The sequence below is a fragment of the Carassius carassius genome, chromosome 41 (genome assembly GCF_963082965.1).
Source record: "Carassius carassius chromosome 41, fCarCar2.1, whole genome shotgun sequence".
Taxonomy (NCBI): Eukaryota; Metazoa; Chordata; class Actinopteri; order Cypriniformes; family Cyprinidae; genus Carassius; species Carassius carassius.
In genome coordinates this window covers 18,968,530-18,987,125 of record NC_081795.1, presented here as the reverse complement: position 1 = coordinate 18,987,125, position 18,596 = coordinate 18,968,530, and the positions used below count along the sequence as shown (strand labels likewise).

The 18,596-nt window shown below is 40.0% G+C and overlaps 1 protein-coding gene across 5 annotated transcripts in view; it reads right to left on the bottom strand.

The window, feature by feature from the left end:
* Nucleotides 1-18,596, bottom strand: part of LOC132122930 (cell adhesion molecule 2-like) — a 282,211-nt gene that overhangs the window by 78,399 nt on the left and 185,216 nt on the right. For all 5 annotated transcript variants that reach the window (XM_059533443.1, XM_059533446.1, XM_059533445.1 and 2 more), the window contains exon 2: nucleotides 17,491-17,517. In XM_059533443.1, the coding sequence (XP_059389426.1) occupies nucleotides 17,491-17,517 (27 nt within the window). The remainder of the gene's footprint in view (nucleotides 1-17,490; nucleotides 17,518-18,596) is intronic.

Below are 18,596 nucleotides of genomic sequence, written 5' to 3'. Positions count from 1 at the left end.
TAGACATTTATTTTTTAATACATTGTCAAATTATTTTAAATTTCTTAAATATTAATAATAATAATTAAAAAATCGGCCCCACTGTTTTCCAAGATATCGGCATCGGCTGTCAAAAAACACATATCGGTCGACCACTAAAACAAAATCATCAAGGTGAGTAAATTAGTAGCAAATTTGAAAGTTAAATGTTTTTTGTTCATCAAGCCAAGACCAAATTTCTAACTTTTAACTTGTCCTACCATAGTGTTTCTCAATGTTTTTGACCTCAAGATCCAAAAGTTCATGACGATGCAAAAATAGAAAAATAAAAAAATAAATATACTTACTGTAACTAATTTTAAGGATTTTAAATCCTCTTGGCACAACACTTGGACGTTTCCCAATGTCCTGTTTGAAGACCACTGGAGCTTTTCAGCCTAAACTTTCCACCAAACTTTGTACAGTCCTTCAGCTTGTTCTGACATATTATACATCCTTTAATATTTTTTTAGTCTTTCTCTGCTGTGAAAATGGACCACAAATACAGCTGACTCGTCTCTTGAATCTCAAAGACACAGTATAAATGCTTAATGCTTCACAACCTTCAAACTTCAAGGCTTTGTAAAACTTTTCAAATTACTCATTCGTTTCAGACTTCGCTTTGCCAAACCAGCTTTCAAAGTATGCTTCGAAAAACTATCCAAAATCTTTCAACTCTGTCTCTTAGGAGACATAAAAACAATAGACACAAATGAGACCTACAGTACAGTACTATATTGTAGTGATTTTGCTTTCGCCAGCCTAGGAAGGCAAAACAGTCTAGTGATGGGTACTCATTTCACCAATGACGTTATGATTTTTGGATCACGTATCATTTAAGGACCTGAAGAAGGTCCTTAGTCTGGAACATGTAGATGAAATTACCTTGAATTGAAGGTTTTTATCATGTTAATTAAATTTGTTCCGTTTTAGTTTTAGTCACTTTTTAGCCGACTAAATATCTAGTTTTAGGCAGTGGAAACGTACACATTTTTGGCATATTTTTGTCTTATTGTATAATGGTAAAAAAATAAATAAATAAATAAATAAATAAATAAATACATAAATAAATAAATAAATAAATAAATAAATAAATAAATATTGTACTATTTTTCTCAATTTTAATTGCAATGATTGTTGTCATTTGGGAAATTAATTTTGACATTTCATTGTAGAAGTTGCTCTTTCGCCAGTAAGCACAAATCAATAGAATATCGACTCGAATGCATGGCTTATTTTACCTCATCTAATGTTAGTGTACAGATTTATAACAGGATATCAATTAGAGACTAAACAAACACCAAAGACTTAAGATATACACTCACCCTGTCTATGCTATAAAAACTGGTGTAACAAAAACCTACTCTCAAATATTATAACAGAGAAATTCCTAATAGTAATTACAATAATTCCAAATTGCATTATTGTTTCTCATTTAACAGGAAAAACGTTACAATAACGTTACAATCCACAACCACTATCGAAAACAATACAGTCGAGATCCATGACAGACCACAACCTAGCTGAATTACACTTTTATTTAAGCAGAATACCTCAAATGGAGATCACTGAGCTCCAGTTTACTTATACAGTACAATATGTGTGTTTTCAGATCACGATGCCTCCGCAGAGAGAGAGCACGTGTGAATGGTTGCCAGATTGCATAAAGCAAAAAGCTGGGCAGAGTACATATCTATTTAACAGAAAGCTCTGATTGGAGAGTGACTTTATTATCATCTCGTCATCGTCTCGTTTTCGTCAGGGGTAAAAGTCTGGCCCTCCCTTCTTCCCTGTTGTGTAACTTATTTGCATAGTCCAAACACAAAGTTAGAAAAGTGTCACTAAAATTTTAATGGATTCCTCACTTTCCAAACTACAATCACAATACTTAATACGAACACATTAAGTCCAAACATGATAGAAAAAGATTGAACTGCCATGTATGCATTCATTTGTCCATTGACAGCCGAGATTGAGTGAGATGTTGCACTAAACATCGCTGTCACTGAGAATACTTATTTCTGTGAATAAGTAAAAGATGGATGTGTTGTAGTTTGCACCAGTTTTAAGGTTTTAAAACATAGTGTAGCAGAAATGACTCTAACCAGACAAATTAAAGAATCGATCAGTGCTGTGGTTGAAACACGAGCCGAATTCCTCAGTAAGGCAACAGGAAGTCATAAAACATTCTGTGCCACAAGTCCCAAGCAAGATAATCAACCAACCAACGCTTTCACAGAACAGCTTTCAACATTAACACCACTAGGAACAATTATTGACAATTTCAAATTTGTTGTTTGTAACTGATAGGCAACGCTGGACATCACGTGTAAACCCATGAGAGTACTATACAAGATCTTTTGACTTCCCCCCACCTAGCAGAACCAGACTGAAATTCCTAAGGGGGAGGGGCCTTTGAACCTCTGGTCTCCACAGAAATCTTTGTCAAGAGAATGGCAAAGAAACGATGGGTTACTTAACGTAATCCCGGGTTCTTTGATAACAGAGTGAGGTGTTTCACTATGGGGAATCGCTTTGGGCGTGACTAACTACGGAAGCTCCTACGCCACCACGTCTGTCTTTGACAGACAGGTCGACCTGAATAATATAGGTGGGGGCGGAGCCTGGTCTCAGGTCGACCTGTCTGTCAAAGACAGACGTGGTGGCGTAGGAGCTTCCGTAGTTAGTCACGCCCAAATCGATTCCCCATAGTGAAACACCTCACTCTGACCCCTACAAAGTCATTAAGAGAGATTTCTTCCCGTTCCTATGCAAGGAGGGAAGTGTTGGTGAAACACCTCACTCTATTATCAAAGAACCCGGGATTACGTTAAGTAACCCATCGTTCTTTTTCTAACTTCGCTCGGTGTTTCACTATGGGAGATATAGACCACTCCCGGATTGCAACGTACGCTATACCAATCATATGAGACTTGACGTGCTGGCTCCTAACACTGTATGAGCTAAGGATGGCTCAGACACATTCAGTCTATAAAATCGCACAAAAGTGTGTGGTGTGGCCCAGCTTGCTGCAGCACAGATCTCCTGGACCGAAACGCCCCTAAGTAAGCCCTATGACGTCGCCATGGAGTGGGCCCTTAAGCCCTCGGGAGGTTGGGAACCTCTGCATTCATATGCTAAGAAAATAGCTTCTACAATCCAATGGGACAGTCGCTGATGTGACAATGGCTTCCCTTTGTGAGGAGTAGCCCATGACACAAACAGCTGATCATTTTTCCTGAAACCTGCTGTCCTTTCTACGTACACACGAAGTGCCCGTACAGGACACAAGGCATTAAACCTTCTATCCTCCGGAGAAGAGAACGGAGGAGGGTGAAAAGCTCCAAGATCCGTAGTCTGACATCTATATGACGAATCCACTACTTTAGGTACGAAAGCAGGGTTAGGGCGAAAGGAAACCCTTGTCAACCCTGTAGAAAACTGCAGACAAGACGGGCTGACCGACAGCGCCTGTAAGTCACTCACCCTCTTAGCTGATACCAGCGCTAACAGTAGTCTTAAGAGAGAGAAGCTTTAACCCTATAGCTTCCAACGGCTCAAAAGGGTGTTGAGAAAGGGCCTCTAAGACTGTAGACAAATCCCACAATGGGACCATTCGCCTGGCCACTGGCCTCTTACGTCAAGCCCCCTTCATAAATCAACTTATTAAAGGGTGCTGACCTGCTGTCTTGTCACCAAAACCCACATGAAAAGCAGATATAGCCGCTAAGTATACCTTTATCGTAGAAAAAGCTTTCCCTTTATCTAGCAGATCCTGCAGGAAACATAATATGTCCCTCACTGAACATTTAAAAGGGACAATATGACTCCGTCCACACCATCCTTCAAAGACTCGCCATTTATTACTATACAGTGAACGAGTGGAAGAGGCTCTTGCACTCTGTATAGTGTGTATGACTGATGGGGGCAGGCCTGCTGCATTTAAATTCCACCTCTCACGGGCCAGGCCCAGAGAGCTATCCTGTCTGGGTGAGGATGGTAGATTTCCCCTCCCTGCTTGAGACAGGAGGTCCCTCCGGGGAGGGAGGGGCCACGGCTGACCCGATAGTAGTTGAACTATCTCGGCCACCCAAGGTGTGGATGGCCAACGTGGGGCTACCAGTATCAGCGACAATCCCATTTCCCTCACCCTGGCTAGAGTGGGTGAAATCAGGCTCAGAGGGGGAAATGCATACAGCAGGACATTTGGCCATGGGTGGGCTAAAGCATCCACACCCAATGGTGCATTTCCGTCTGCCAGAGAGAAGTACAGAGGACATTGAGCGTTTTCCTGCGAGGCGAAGAGATCTACGACCGCCTGGCCTTATCTCTGCCATATCTGCTTCACCACCTGAGGAAGAAGCTTCCACTCCCCATACAGAGGATTTCCTCTGGACAATAAATCCACCCCCCTGTTCAATATCCCTGCAACATGGGTTGCCCTGATGGATAAAAGCCTTATGTCGCACCACACAATCAGCTCTTTTACCAGCTGGTGCAGCTGAAGAGAGCGTGTGCCTCCCTGTCGGTTGATATAAGCAACCACTGTGGAATTGTCTGTTTTCACTAAAACATGCTGACCCCTGATGAAGCTCAGAAAATGTTTCAGTGCTAGAAACACTGCCAGCTGGTGCAGCTGAAGAGAGCGTGTGCCTCCCTGTCGGTTGATATAAGCAACCACTGTGGAATTGTCTGTTTTCACTAAAACATGCTGACCCCTGATGAAGCTCAGAAAATGTTTCAGCGCTAGAAACACTGCAAACAATTCCAAGTAATTTATGTGTTTGTGAATCACCTGATAAGGCCAAACATCGTTCACAGCTCTGCCCATCAGCGTCGCTCCCCAGCCCTTTAATGATGCGTCCGTCGTCATAGTGACTCTTGACGACACTGCCCCCAAGGGAATCCCCAATCTGAGGGTCGCGGGGCTTTCCCAATGTCTGAGCGTTCTGACGCACGCATAAGTCACTCTCACCTGTCTGCTGAGATGACGCCGAGAACACAGATGCAGATGCGCGACCCAGCGCTGAAAGTCTCTCATTATTAGTAGTCCCAGCCGTACTACAGATATCACTGAAGCCATTAAACCCAGCATTCGTAGGCACAGTCTGTACGGGACAATTTTCCCCGTCTGAAAACGGGAGAGACACTGAGTGAATGACGCGATCCTCCTCTCTGTCAGAGTGACTCGATAAGAGAGGGAGTTTATACTGAGTCCTAGATATTCTGTGTGCTGAGCTGGCTCTAAGCGGCTCTTTTCCATGTTTATTCTGAATCCCAAGCTGTCGAGATGCAATAACACCATGTCTGCGTCTTTGATTGCTTGCTCTTTCGACAAGGCGCAGATCAGATAATCGTCTATGTACGACAGTATTCTTATCCCCTTTTTTCTCAACGGGAAAAGTGCTGCTTGCACACATTTGCTGAATACTCTTGGTGCTAGAGACAGACCAAAGGGCATCGTCTGAAATTCGTAAGCAGTGCCTCGAAAATGCAAACCTGAGATACTTCCTGTGAGACGGGTAAACATCTATGTGAAAATACGCGTCTGACAGATCGATCGTCACAAACCAGTCGTTCTGGCGGGTGGATGAAAGTGTTTTGTGTGTCAACATTTTGAATGAATATTTCCGTAGGTGCTTGTTTAACACACAGAGATCTAGAATTGGGCGCAGAAATGTGCTCTCCTTCTTTGGGATCACAAAGTAACGGGAATAAAAGCCCTGACAGCTCACTTCCTTTGGCACTACTCTGATGGCTCGTTTGTCTAAAAGAGTGTCTATCTCGGCCGTCAGGACGCGAGCTGATTCTCCCTCGGCCACTGAGGCTATTATACCATTGAATCTGGGTGGTTTCATGGCAAATGAAACCTGTATCCCCATGGCGGTCTCACACTCCTAGCTCCCGTCTGTCTTCCTCTCGCCGCAGCGGCTGCTGCAAAGCCTTGCCGTGCTGGCTGAGAGGGTGGCCGCGGTGTTTGCTTGCGCGGTAAACAGAGGTTAAAAGCCTCGTCCTCCTGTTTCCTGAGGGTGCTGGTTTCTCTCATTTTCTCTAGAGCTGGTCCGAAAAGGCCCTTAGTTGGGTCGAACGCAGCGTCCATCACCTCAGCTTTTTGAGCGTCGCTTAATCCAGACAGGTTCAGCCATAACGCTCTCTCACCCGAAACGGCCAAGCCCATAACACGGCCACAGCCCTGAACCGCGCCACGAGAAGAGCGGAGAATTAGGTCGTTTACCACACATATCTCGTCCCAGAGAGCTGGGTTCGGCACTCCCGTATCTAATTGTCCAAAGTCTCCATTTTGTTCGGCAGTGAAATTTGTGAAGAGGCAGAAATAGATCGGCGATTCAGATGGAGGTGATAGGCCACTGAAGACTCTATCGCTGGGGGTCCAGCCAGCCCCAGCTCTCCCATCCCTTGGATCTCAAGTTTAGAGCATCCCTTGGTCGGGAGCTTGCTCTTAAAGGGGCTACCCCAATGGGGGGACATCTCCTTCATGCACGCCGGCACGGCGGGTAGGAGTTGTCTCGTTGTGGTTTGAGCAGGCGGAAGCCTTTTCCCGTCATAAAGGTCCCTCTCTGCTCCTTCTGAATCCTGGGCCGCGGGCCACGCTAGGCCCAGTTTTGCCGCGGCTCGCTTGCATACCTCGTGCAGGTTACTGTCTGCCTGAGAGCCAGTGTCAGTCGCGCTAGGAGGTCTCGACTGCTGGACAGGGAAGAGAGCGTTGTCTTCCTCCTCTTCTTCGTCCATGTCCAAGTCGAGGAGGTCAGAGTTAGCATCGCCCTCTGCGTCCTCGTCTCCCGGCTCCTCCTCCTCGTGTGCGAGAAGGCCATCGAACCGAGGAGGCATATCCGGGGATTCGGCTTCCATCATCTCAGCCCAGCTCGTCGTGGTAGCTCACTGATGATCGTTAGCCTTAGTTTTCGCGATGGCTCCAGCCAGACATGGGTCCTGCTGGCTAGCCACCGCCACTCTCAGCCTTCTCTCTAAAATTTTAACCGGAAATGACGCACAGTGAACGCACGTTTGTGGGTCCGCAAGCAACGTTTGAGCGTGCTTAGCGCCCATGCACACGATGCACATGGGATGGGGATCCCTGCCCGAGATGGTTGCTCCACATGATGATGGACACGGGCGGGGTGCGGGTTCCTTCTTCGACTCAATTCCCCTTGGCGGGGGTAATGACTGTCGACATGATGGCTGGAGAGAGAAGGAGTGATTCGAAGACTCGTCACAACACGTTAGTCCGATTGATGGTTCACAGGGTAGTTAGCCCTTTTCACGGCTTGCCCTGACGCGTAGTGAAACACCGAGCGAAGTTAGAAAAAGAACTGTCTTTTGTACATATATATGGACCAAAATGAACTGCAAAATGACTTCTAAATGAATATCAGTCCATCGCTTGACTCCATATTCATTTATATGTAACCCACACATTTGACTATCATGTTATAATCACTTATTGTGTATGTCTTTTAATAACTATGGGATAGCTTAAGGATACATATTCATGTCTAGTATCTATGTAATCGAATCTGCTTGCTTGAAATAGTCCTGACCATCAGTTATTTGTCAAATGTATCATATTCTTGTTATTAGGGTGACCACCTGCTAATAAGCCCAAGGGGGGACAAGGGGTACGTTTCTGAGGGACAATGTGGGACACCCCATGGGCAGACTCACTGATAGTGGTTTACCCATTTCTAGCACATACCACCTTACATGGTATATTAATAATGCCCTATTCCCCTAAACATGTGTAATTGCTGATGTATGCTCATGACAGAATTGACAGATGCACTTCCACTTACGATTTACTTTAGCTATTTTATTAATTTTTCATTACAATTTATTCACTTTAAATAAATTATAATATAAAATTATAGGATTAAAATGAATTGTAGTTGCTCAACACCACAGGAAAAGTAAAAAAAGAAGTCTGACATCACGACTCAAGGGAAGGGAATTCACTCATTCACTAATCCCTATATAGTGCATGGCAGTTGAGTTCACTATATCAGGAAGGAGTGAATAAATAAATAAGTGAACGGATTCGGACAGTGACGTATAACCTACACTGTGCGTGAGACTTGGAGCTGTTGCAAAAACATTGCCATGTGTACTTTTATATTACATCTACCTAATTTTAGAAAATAATACTAATAGCAATTATACTCAAAATTACTTTATATTGCAGTTATACATACCTCCCGCCTCAGCTTTGTGGTTTCATCGATAGTATATAGTAATAATATATATATATATATATATATATATATATATATATATATATATATATATATTGTAATGCTTTTATGTTCATAATCATTAATTGCTATTAAAATAACGTAGGCTACTGAGAACAAAAATAAACACACATAAACGTTCATAATTATGTAGGCTATTTATTACTTTTAGTATCTTGACACTTGCTCAAGCAGCGTTTTGAGCTCAGATAAGATGGTTGTTGAGCATCCACAGGCGACTGTTAATTTTACATCGGAATACACTACTTGTTATTAAGGGAAAAATGTAAATTATCCACCAAATTATCATTTTTGTAAGTTAATAACGATGCCACCTCAGTAAATTAGTCAAATAGTAAACTGAGTTATTGCCTACATAACATATTTTAATATAAATAATGTAGGAAAAACGTTAAAACAGAAATAATAAAGATGTAAACTTCATCTCTCATTCAAACTCGCTCGCTCCCGCTCTCGCAGTAGCGTGCTGAACTGTCAAGTAATGTTGGTTTGGCTGCCTGGGGCTCGAGGATATAGAGCCATCAACTTTTTTTGAGCAAGCATTGATTTTGCGTGACACAGTCTCAATTTGCGGGACGCATGAATTGGGCTTCAAACGCTGTGCGCGCACGCGCTACGCAGGACGTGTGGTCACCCTACTTGTTATAGGAATCATGTCCAAAATTAGACTCTGCAAGAGCGGGAAAATTCGGACCACATGCTTGGTAAGAAAACATATGATTTATGATACCCCCGAGCCAAGACAATATCTGATTGGTCAAGACAACATTTGAGGTGTGAACAACAGGCCAGTTTAAATACTTAGGACACCACAAAATCTTGCTTTTAGTTGTTAGCTTTGCTTCTGCTACTAGTCATGCCTGCTTTTAGTTGTTAGCTTTGCTTCTGCTACTAGTCATGCCTGCTTTTAGCTTTTAGCTTTGCTTCTTAGCTTTAGCTTTTAGCCATGCTGTTAGTCATCACTGTTCTTTGAGCGCGGTTCCAGCCTGCACGCCTGCTGCTACTTAGCCACGATGAGAAGAAACACCACCTAGTCTCGTCAAACATTACTTCTTTTCTTTTCCGTTTGAGAGTTTCGTGTTCTGAGTTAAGTTTTGTAACGTCGAGTTCAACTTCAACCAGCCACACAACTCTGCATCTTCAGCCAACGCCCAACCACGGGCTTCCCAAGATGTCACTTCAACGACTACTGAACTTCCAGCCAATCAGCGACATCGGGATACCCCTTTCAACGACAACAAAGGGGACTCCCTTTTCACAGGAGACGCAAGTAACTTTACCTCCAGACTGTGACCTTTACTGGTGTATCTAATATAATTCTAACCTCATTGGGGAACTCAATGCGAGGGTTAATTAAGTGATTGATGGCTGTTCATGTCTATGCAATTTAAGGTATTGCTGTAAACTTGGGATTCCACATTTCCATTCTCTTAAACTCATCTTTCCCTAACTTTCGATCTTCCTGCATCTTGTGTGAATGTGTGAGTGCGTGTGTTCATGTGTTAGATTAGTTTATATGTCTTAGATTTATCTAATAAAACCTTATTCATATTGAGAAAGAGAAGTATCTTGTGTTTTGTGCTTACAAGTTAATGTCTTAAACTGCCGATCTTGTTACTGTGCTAATTGATAGTGTTTTCACTATACTTTGGATATTAATATCCAGCGCAGATTTGATGTTAAACGGCTCGTTCAGTGAATCGCAGGGCATCTCAGTAATCAGCTGTGAAACAGTGATTCTGTTATAATTCCCTTTAAAATCTTAAATGATTCCCTTTGAGCTAAATCGACCTGTTTCCCTTACAATAGTTATGAATGGATTCGGCTGGATCAATGTGTTTTCTTTTGTTTCACCCACTGCTGCTGCATCCAGAGGTCCTAAGGAACTTTTGTAGCAGTCACAGGCCAAAACTTAGGAATTAGTCTCTAGGTGGTTAAAGTCCATAAACTGTATTTTGATCAATGAGAAGTCCCTTCCTTCCCGGACATGGTACCAGAGGTCTGTCTTCTTCTTGGCCTCTATAAGTGGTGTCTGGCTGCTGTCCTAGCATCTTTATCTGATGGCGCTGGACCATTTCCTTATGTAAGTCCACCAAGATCCAACCAAAATGTGACAAACCTTTGTCTACTGTTGTGGTCAGAGAGGGGCCCCACCATAAACTGGGCCCTGGAATGTGCTGCTCAATACAATAATATTCACATTGCGTATAAATACATTTAAATAAATTATTTATATAAATATTTCGGTTTTATTACATATTACCCCCCCCCCCCCCCCCAACCAAAAAAAATGTTAAGTCATAAAAAATATGGATTGCAAATCATTTGGTTTTTAGAAAAATGTAATTAAGGAGAAAATCAGGATCATGTATCCATTTGTCCTCAGCATAAACTCAAAATGAATGTGTGTAAATTGTATGTAAAGCAATTCTTTACATGAATTTGTTGGGATTAAAGATTAAAACTGATTTGGAAATTTATGGGAGCAGAAAGCAGTGGCATTGTCTCCAGACTAGTAAGACCTATAATATTACTGTACATACAATATACAGGGTCACAGCAGGAGTCTAAGACAGATGCGTCAAGGTATTTCTAGCACATATTTCTCCCAGATCAAAAGACAGCTACTGAAAAACAAAACGTCCGAACAGCTATTATTTTTATTTTTTCCTGAGTGCACTTAAGATTGGTGCCTTTAGAATGAAAAACATGCTTATCAGATCACTTCTCCTTTCACAGTGAGTCTGTGGCTTTAAGCTGGCAGAAGATTAAATGACAACTAATGCGCGAGGTAATATCATTTTGAATGCTGTGTGATTGGTATGTCTGTCAACCTTTGCTGGGCACGGGAAAATTAAAATTCATTACTCGTGAAAGAGCCACCATGCTGAGGTAATGAGAGTGAGGATGAATTAGCTTTCATGCAAGGCTTCATTTCGGTATTAATACATGTGCGCCGGCACACACACATGCAAAACATGATCAAATGGTCTAAATGCACCAAAAAACATCCCAAATTATTGGTTGAGAACTTGCAACGTGATGAAATTACATAAAATATAATCTTGCAATTGCTACTCTTTCTACCTTATAAATATTGCAATACTAGAACATGCACATGTTTTCAACAGAAACTTTCTCGTTTTTTTACCTGGCCATTTTTTTTTTCACTTAAAGTTTTTCTCGATTGCTAACACACAAATCATGAAACAATTCACGATTTTCTCACAAACACAAACACAATCTCAAAACTAAACACCAACATGTGCAAACGGTCAAGTCAAAATCAAATCGTTTAGTCAAAAACATGTTCTCTTTTGACAGACTCAAACTTGGGCCTCAGATGATACACAAACCTGCCAAATGCACACACTACTTCACTGCATAGAGAACACTACTGAGATTAATTAAAGTTAAAAAAACCTCCTTTTGGGAAATAGGAATCCTTTTGCTAGTCAATGACTGTTACAGTACATAAATATATATAGTCCCATAGATCTAACAAAAATAAAATTTTAACCCTTGTGCTGTGCTGAAAATCCTTTACTTAATTTGTTCCTGGTTAAACATGACTGGCTCTTTATTGCTTGTAAATCTCTCGTTATGCTATATTATCATCAAATCCTGAATTCAGTCGACTTGTTTTCTTTCAGTTCATTGGCTGTAGTCCTAGACCTTATTGATCTGAATGCACCTCAGTATTTGAGTGAGTAAAGCATTATTTGACGATAATTATGGCAACATTCACTGCATAAACTCAGATTAACAATCAGTTCAATCAGAAATCAGTTCCAAAAAGAAATACAAAACCTGTGCTAACTGAAAAAGAAAAAAAAAAGTTGAAACTGAATACAATATTTGGTAACAATAATGTACAAAATATTTATAAGAAATATTTAAAAGGCTGGACATTTTTGATTGGAAAAATTTTTTTGTTGTTTTTGTTTTTTGTGGAAAATTGTTATATCCTGTGTGAAAAAAGGAAGCAAGTTTTAGTCCAATGCAAATTTGATAACATTAATAGCATTTTCATGAAAAAATCAAAATGGATCGAAATGACCAAAATACAAACTGAAAAAAGGTTTAGACAAAAAGGTTCTTCTAAGGCATCATGAAGCACCTTTATTTTTAAGAGTGTATCTAAAATCTTTTTTCCACCCTTTTTTATATGTTTTGCATTCCTGAGTATCATTATGCATTTGTAAAAATCTATTTGGTATGGAAATACTGATAATTTTGACTAGCAAAGTCCAAATGTTCACTGAGGAATAGAAGGAGAACATCGAAACTACAGGGACATAGACGACCAAGTTGACAACCTGATTTTTAATCACTGAACATACAGCAACATCACATAACCTAATTTTTAATCACTGAACATACAGCAACATCACATATTTTAATTAATTGGCTGACCATGAAAGTAACCATGGCTTATTCGTTAAGATGCTTGGGGAGTAAGTCTTATAGTGTGGGCTGAAGATGAATATATTTAATTAGGACTGGAGGCCCTTTTGTTGTGGCGGTCTACAATGGGATCGAAGGGTCTAGTCATATCCCTAGAGAAGAAGAGATGGCGTAATTTTTCAGGCCACTCTTTCACGTACAATGGCAAATTCTTAGTTAAATTGGAAAGCACATGTAGAGCAAATGCTGAGCTGACGGTTTCTCTGGGGACATTCCAGTTTTGAGTCTCCAGCTTTTTTGATGAAGACAGATGCATTAGGGGCTCATTAAAACCTTGCTGTGTCTTTTGCTTCCTACAAAGCAGCCTCATGTTCATTAACAACTCAGGAAGAGGTCTGAACAATACAGAATTACACTTATCCTAACTTCAATGGAGTTTAAAAGCTGATAGATGGAGAGGAGATAGAAGTCCATTAGAAATGATGTGGTGACCCAACATAGTATCATAAGTATTTATTGCCAAATCATCACCAAGATGTCCGTAAACTTTTAACATATACATTGTATAATGATGGCATATTCCACAGCTGGAGGACCACTATAACATTCTACAACATCAAGTCTATAAGTACATTATGTGCCATGGGATATTCATCTGTGTGTTATATAAATATGATGGATTCTAGGTATGAACTTGCATGAAAGCACTTGAAAGCAATGGATACTGGAACACAATTATGAAAAAAACTCTTCACATATAATCTCATGGTGTCCTTCTGTTCGTTGTCTTTCTCATTATGGTAGCCTTTTGAGATTCAATTTAGAAAATCTATAGGTAATTATTATAAGAGCGGAGACTGGATTACTCTTGTCTATGATTATTGTAGAGTGAATCAATCCCTGTTATTGATTCATCAAAAATAGGCCTGATTCTTTGCAGCTTTAGAACAGGATCCACATGCTCAAAATGATAAAGCAATCATGTTTTCTCTGCTCCGACATACATTGTGTCACTTGTGATGCTGTGTCCTAATAATTTAGGATAGACAGGATGTTATGAAAGTGTTTGAAGATAGACACAAATGTGCACAATTTTCCATGTTACCGGTAAACAGCTGTTGCTAAAGCAAGCCACAATAGTCTGATGTATTGTGATTATTCCTGTGAGAAATAGAATGAATGAATGTTTTCCAAAAAAACTGTTTTGAAAATCAACAACCACACAATTAAGGGGAAAAAGTGTACAGTTTTACCAAAATTAATCTTAAAAATAGTAAGCTCTCTCTGAACTATCGAAGTTTAACTCGTTTGGTTGTTTTGTCCATGCTCACTAAAAGTGACCATCCATACAGTAATATGAATAGTCATTTAACGGAAATACACTTAAAAAACTAATGGAATGACTTGAAGGCAGAATTTTAATTTTGGGGTGTACTGTCACTTTAAAGTATTGTTATACAGCACTGTGTTTCCACATTAGCAGACGCCATTAACATCTGAAGAAAAAGCCATTAAAATGTAAAAATTTTCTCTTAAAGAGAGAGTGACACACCAAAATACATCGAGACCAGAGAACAGCTCTGAATGCTAATGGAAAAGCTTAAAACACTTAAAACAGAGCAGTATGATATTGCAGCAACAGTCAGGTACTATTGGGATTAAACTTACAGCTCTATTACCTGGATCATTTGAAATATGTAAGAAAAACAAACTTATGACATACAAAATGGCAGCTTGATCTCATACAACCCTTTTGAAGTCAATATGAAACCAAAATTGCCCAATGAATTTTCTTAAAACTTAAGTTATTGTGTGTGATTCATCAGTGCATGTTATTCGACAGAAGAAAAGTCTTTGGAATTGGTAAACAACTTTATCTACTTGCTCCATTTATAAAATAAATTAACATCACCTAGACCAAGAGTGTACAATCCTTATGATAGAGGGTCAGCATTTTGATGTTGAGCCAAGCGGGTTAAGAAAAATGATGTTATCCAATAGCCAAAAGGCTATTTAGGCATTGTTTAGGCTATTTTGCAGGTACTATTAACAAATCTTTAAAACATCTTGACACAAGATAATGCAGTAATTAAGAGCTTGTTAATTAACGTAAAAATGTAATGGCAATATTAATAAATAACAATACATTTGTAAATACTCTATATTGTTTGCCAGATGTTACTTATCTTCCTCTTCACCATACCCCATCTATTCTCTGGGAGGCTCAGGTCAGGTGAGTTGGCTGGCCAATCAAGCACAGTAATATAATGGTTAGTAAACCACTTGGAAGTGGGTTTGGCTCTGTGGGCAGGTGCTAAAATCCTGGTGCAAAAGGATATCAGCATCTCCATAAAGCTTGTCAGCAGATGGAAGCATAGAGCGCTCTAAAATCTCCTGGTAGATGGCTGCATTGACTCTAGACTTGATAAAACACAATGGACCAACACCAGCAGACGTCACGGCAACCAAAATTATCACTGACTTAGGAAACTTCACACTGCACTTTGGATGCTGTGCCTCTCCAGTCTTCCTCCAGACTCCAGACCTTGATTTCCAAATTAAATGCTAAATTTACTTTCATCTGAAAAGAGAACTTTGGACCACTGAGCAACAGTCCAGTTCTTTTTCTCCCTACCCAGGTGAAATGCTTCTGACGTTTTTTTCTGGTTCAGGAGTGGCTTGGTTATAGGAATGTGACAGCTGTAGCCCTTTTCCTGAAAACATCTGAGTGTGGTGAATCTTGATGCGCTAACTTAAGTCCACTCCTTGTGAAGCTCTCCCAAGTTCTTGAATCGACTTTTCCTGACAATTTTCTGTGGTCATCCCTGTTGCTTGTGCCTCTTTTCCTACCACAATTTTTTCCTTCCAGTCAACTTTCTATGAATATATTTTGATACAGCACTCCTTGTGGACGGTGTTGATGATTGCCTTCTGGACAACTGTCAAGTCAGTAGTCTTTCCCATAATTGTGGTTGCATGTTCTAAACTAGCCCAAGCTGTACCCAGTATTTATACTCAAAATTAATCAAACTAATAATAAACAAACTACATCTGGAATATTCAAATTTTCCAAGATACTGATTTCCCCCCCAAGCTGTAGGTTGTAACCATCAGTATTAAAAAAAAAAAAACCTTTTGAAATATTTCAGTTTGTGTGCAATGAATCTAGAATATGAGAAAGTTAGCTTTTTTTAATTAAATGACAAAAAATAAAGACCTTTTCCATGATATTCTATTTTTTTAGATGCACCTGTAAGTGAGTTTGTGAGTTTTAAAGTCAGCTTTAGAGATTCATCTGGAGGAACTGTGTAGCCTATGCATTGCTTTAGTAAAAAACTGATAAAAAGTTTAACGTAACTGCAATTGCTTTTTGTTATCAGTGCATCTAAGTCTATTTCCCTTTCAGGAACTTGAGCTGCATGGAAACGTTTTGAGACGCAATGTCTCATTCACCCGGGGAACCATGGTTACATACGTAACCTAGGGACGTTTATCATACACTGTATTCTCTCAGCTACCTCTCCTGATAATTGTTAGAAACATTTCTTTGGTGGAAAATACATTTACTACAATTTTAAGTCTTGATGTTGTGGCCTTGGTCCACAGGAGAACTCTCGAGATCAAATAAACACAGCCTTGGTCTGGATCTAGCATTGTTTTATGACCCCACACCAGGAATAGATATCTCAAATCTCCAGTCCACTTTGGTGTACCTCAGAAAAAAACCTGGATTAGAATATATGAGTTACTGTAGGTATGCGCCTCGATTTTCTAGTTATAATTTGCTAACAACTTCATGTTAACGGTCTAGATTATTAAAGATTATGAATGCTTCAAAGCTCTTTTAACGCTAAACACTTAATTGCCTTGTTTGGCACCCAATTCATTAGATAAATTATGAAAATCAATTATCAACACCAGCACTATCATAAAATGAAAGCGAAATGTAATTTGCATCGATTTTAAGTGCTAGCCTGCGGACGACATGGCAGACTACCTCAATCTGAAAAAGCGATTTAGACATCTGAATCAGTCCTTAAAAAGGTACATTTGACTCCACCGGATAGCTGGATATATGCTCTTCTCCATCATTGGATCTTCATTGGATGAATAACTGCTGTCATGATCGATACGAAATATATACAAACTCTCTTTTAAATGAAATTCACTTTGCCTCCTACTTTCTGTGAGTGGAAACGTTAATTGCTTTAAGCAAACAGCACTGAGTTTTGAGAATAAAGTGCCTTCTATAATACGAATAATTTACAGACCTTTATTGAAAGGAGGCATGTCTGCACTGAAGGAAATCATAATAACTTTATTTAAATATGCTACAGCATTATTACAGTGCATTTAGCACCTGGTTAAACTGTATTGTGGATGTTTTGTGAATAAGACACAGTTTTTTTAGCTGAAATAAAACAAAACTGAAAAATTCTAAACTGGCCATCTGTTTAGAGAGTTTAACCTACCCAAGACAAAACGTTTCCACCTAAGCTGTACAATGCATCAGCAATGGTGGTCATAACCTGTATGTCCAACAATGGCATCTTTCTCCTAACCACGTAGCACAAGTTCGCTGTAAACCCAGGAAGCCTGTAGAGCGGATTCAGCTCATAATGGATATTTCTATGCCCAATTTATCAAAGGTTCCGGATTTGCTTTCTCACAGACAGAGACAATGTAAATGCATCCAAAGCTCCTATGGGAGATAAGAGGGAGGTGAACGCCACATTGTTTATTGGGAGTTGTGTTCAACATAAATCATCCAGCTGCAAAGACAGAGACGGTAACTCACCTTTCACTTTGTTTTTCGTTGCCGCCTCTGAGATCATGAAAGGGAGAGGAGAGATGGAGGAACAGGGATGAAAGGGAAAAAAGAGAAAGAAACAGAGTGATTAAACAAGCCTTAAAGCAAGAAATCCTCGGCATGTACTCCTAGATGTCTTCCATTAAAAAATTGACAGTTTGCCCCAAAAAATAAAGCCATCATAGACGCCATCAACACAAAAGAAAAGTTTTCCATGCAATTACAATAAATGGAGGCTGAGGCTTTCAAGCTTTTAGGCCAGGCGTGTCAAACTCAGTTCCTGGAAGGCCGGAACCCTGCAGAGTTTAGATGCAACCCTAATTAAACACACCTGATCCAACTAATCAAGTCCTTCAGGCTTACTTTAAAACTACATGCTTTGTGTGTTGGAGCAGGGTTGGAACAAAACTCTGCAGGTCTTCGGTCCTCCAGGAACTGAGTTTGACACCCCTGTTCTTGGCCAGTGTAAAAGCACCATAAAGTATCTTAAAAGCAGTACATGTGACTTATCAACTTGATTTCAAGTCTTACAGTAAATGACTAAAGTAGTTTTTCACAAAAAATGTTGACTTCCATACTAATTCTCATGCATATAGTCATGTTTATAAGAGTTCATGAGAGAAGCAGAGTTTTTCATTTTGTTAAATGTTACTTTTGAGTCAGATCTTTTCAACAAATCTGAATGATTTGTTCATAAATCTGTCTGATCTGATTATTTAATTCAACTGATTAAGCCTCCATTGAGTCTCACTGAATAAAAAGTCAGGTTTGCTACTGCTAACAGCTCACTGGATGGGAAAAATAGCAGTGAATATGGACATTTTCTCAACATAAAGCCATAGTGTGTATTGTAATATATGACTTTGAGCTTTGAACCCAGTTGCCATTTATTATAACTGCAGGGAAAAGAGCGACTAGAACTTTGTGTTCCACAGAGTCCTACAAACATCACAAGGAAGAATACTGAGTTTTAGGTAAACTCTCTCATTAATGCCTAGTGAGTTAACAGATGGAATACTACTACTTCTCTTTGTTCAGAGTTTAAAGTTTGCTCATGTTTGAATGCATATGCTTAATACTTTCATTATGCCTGA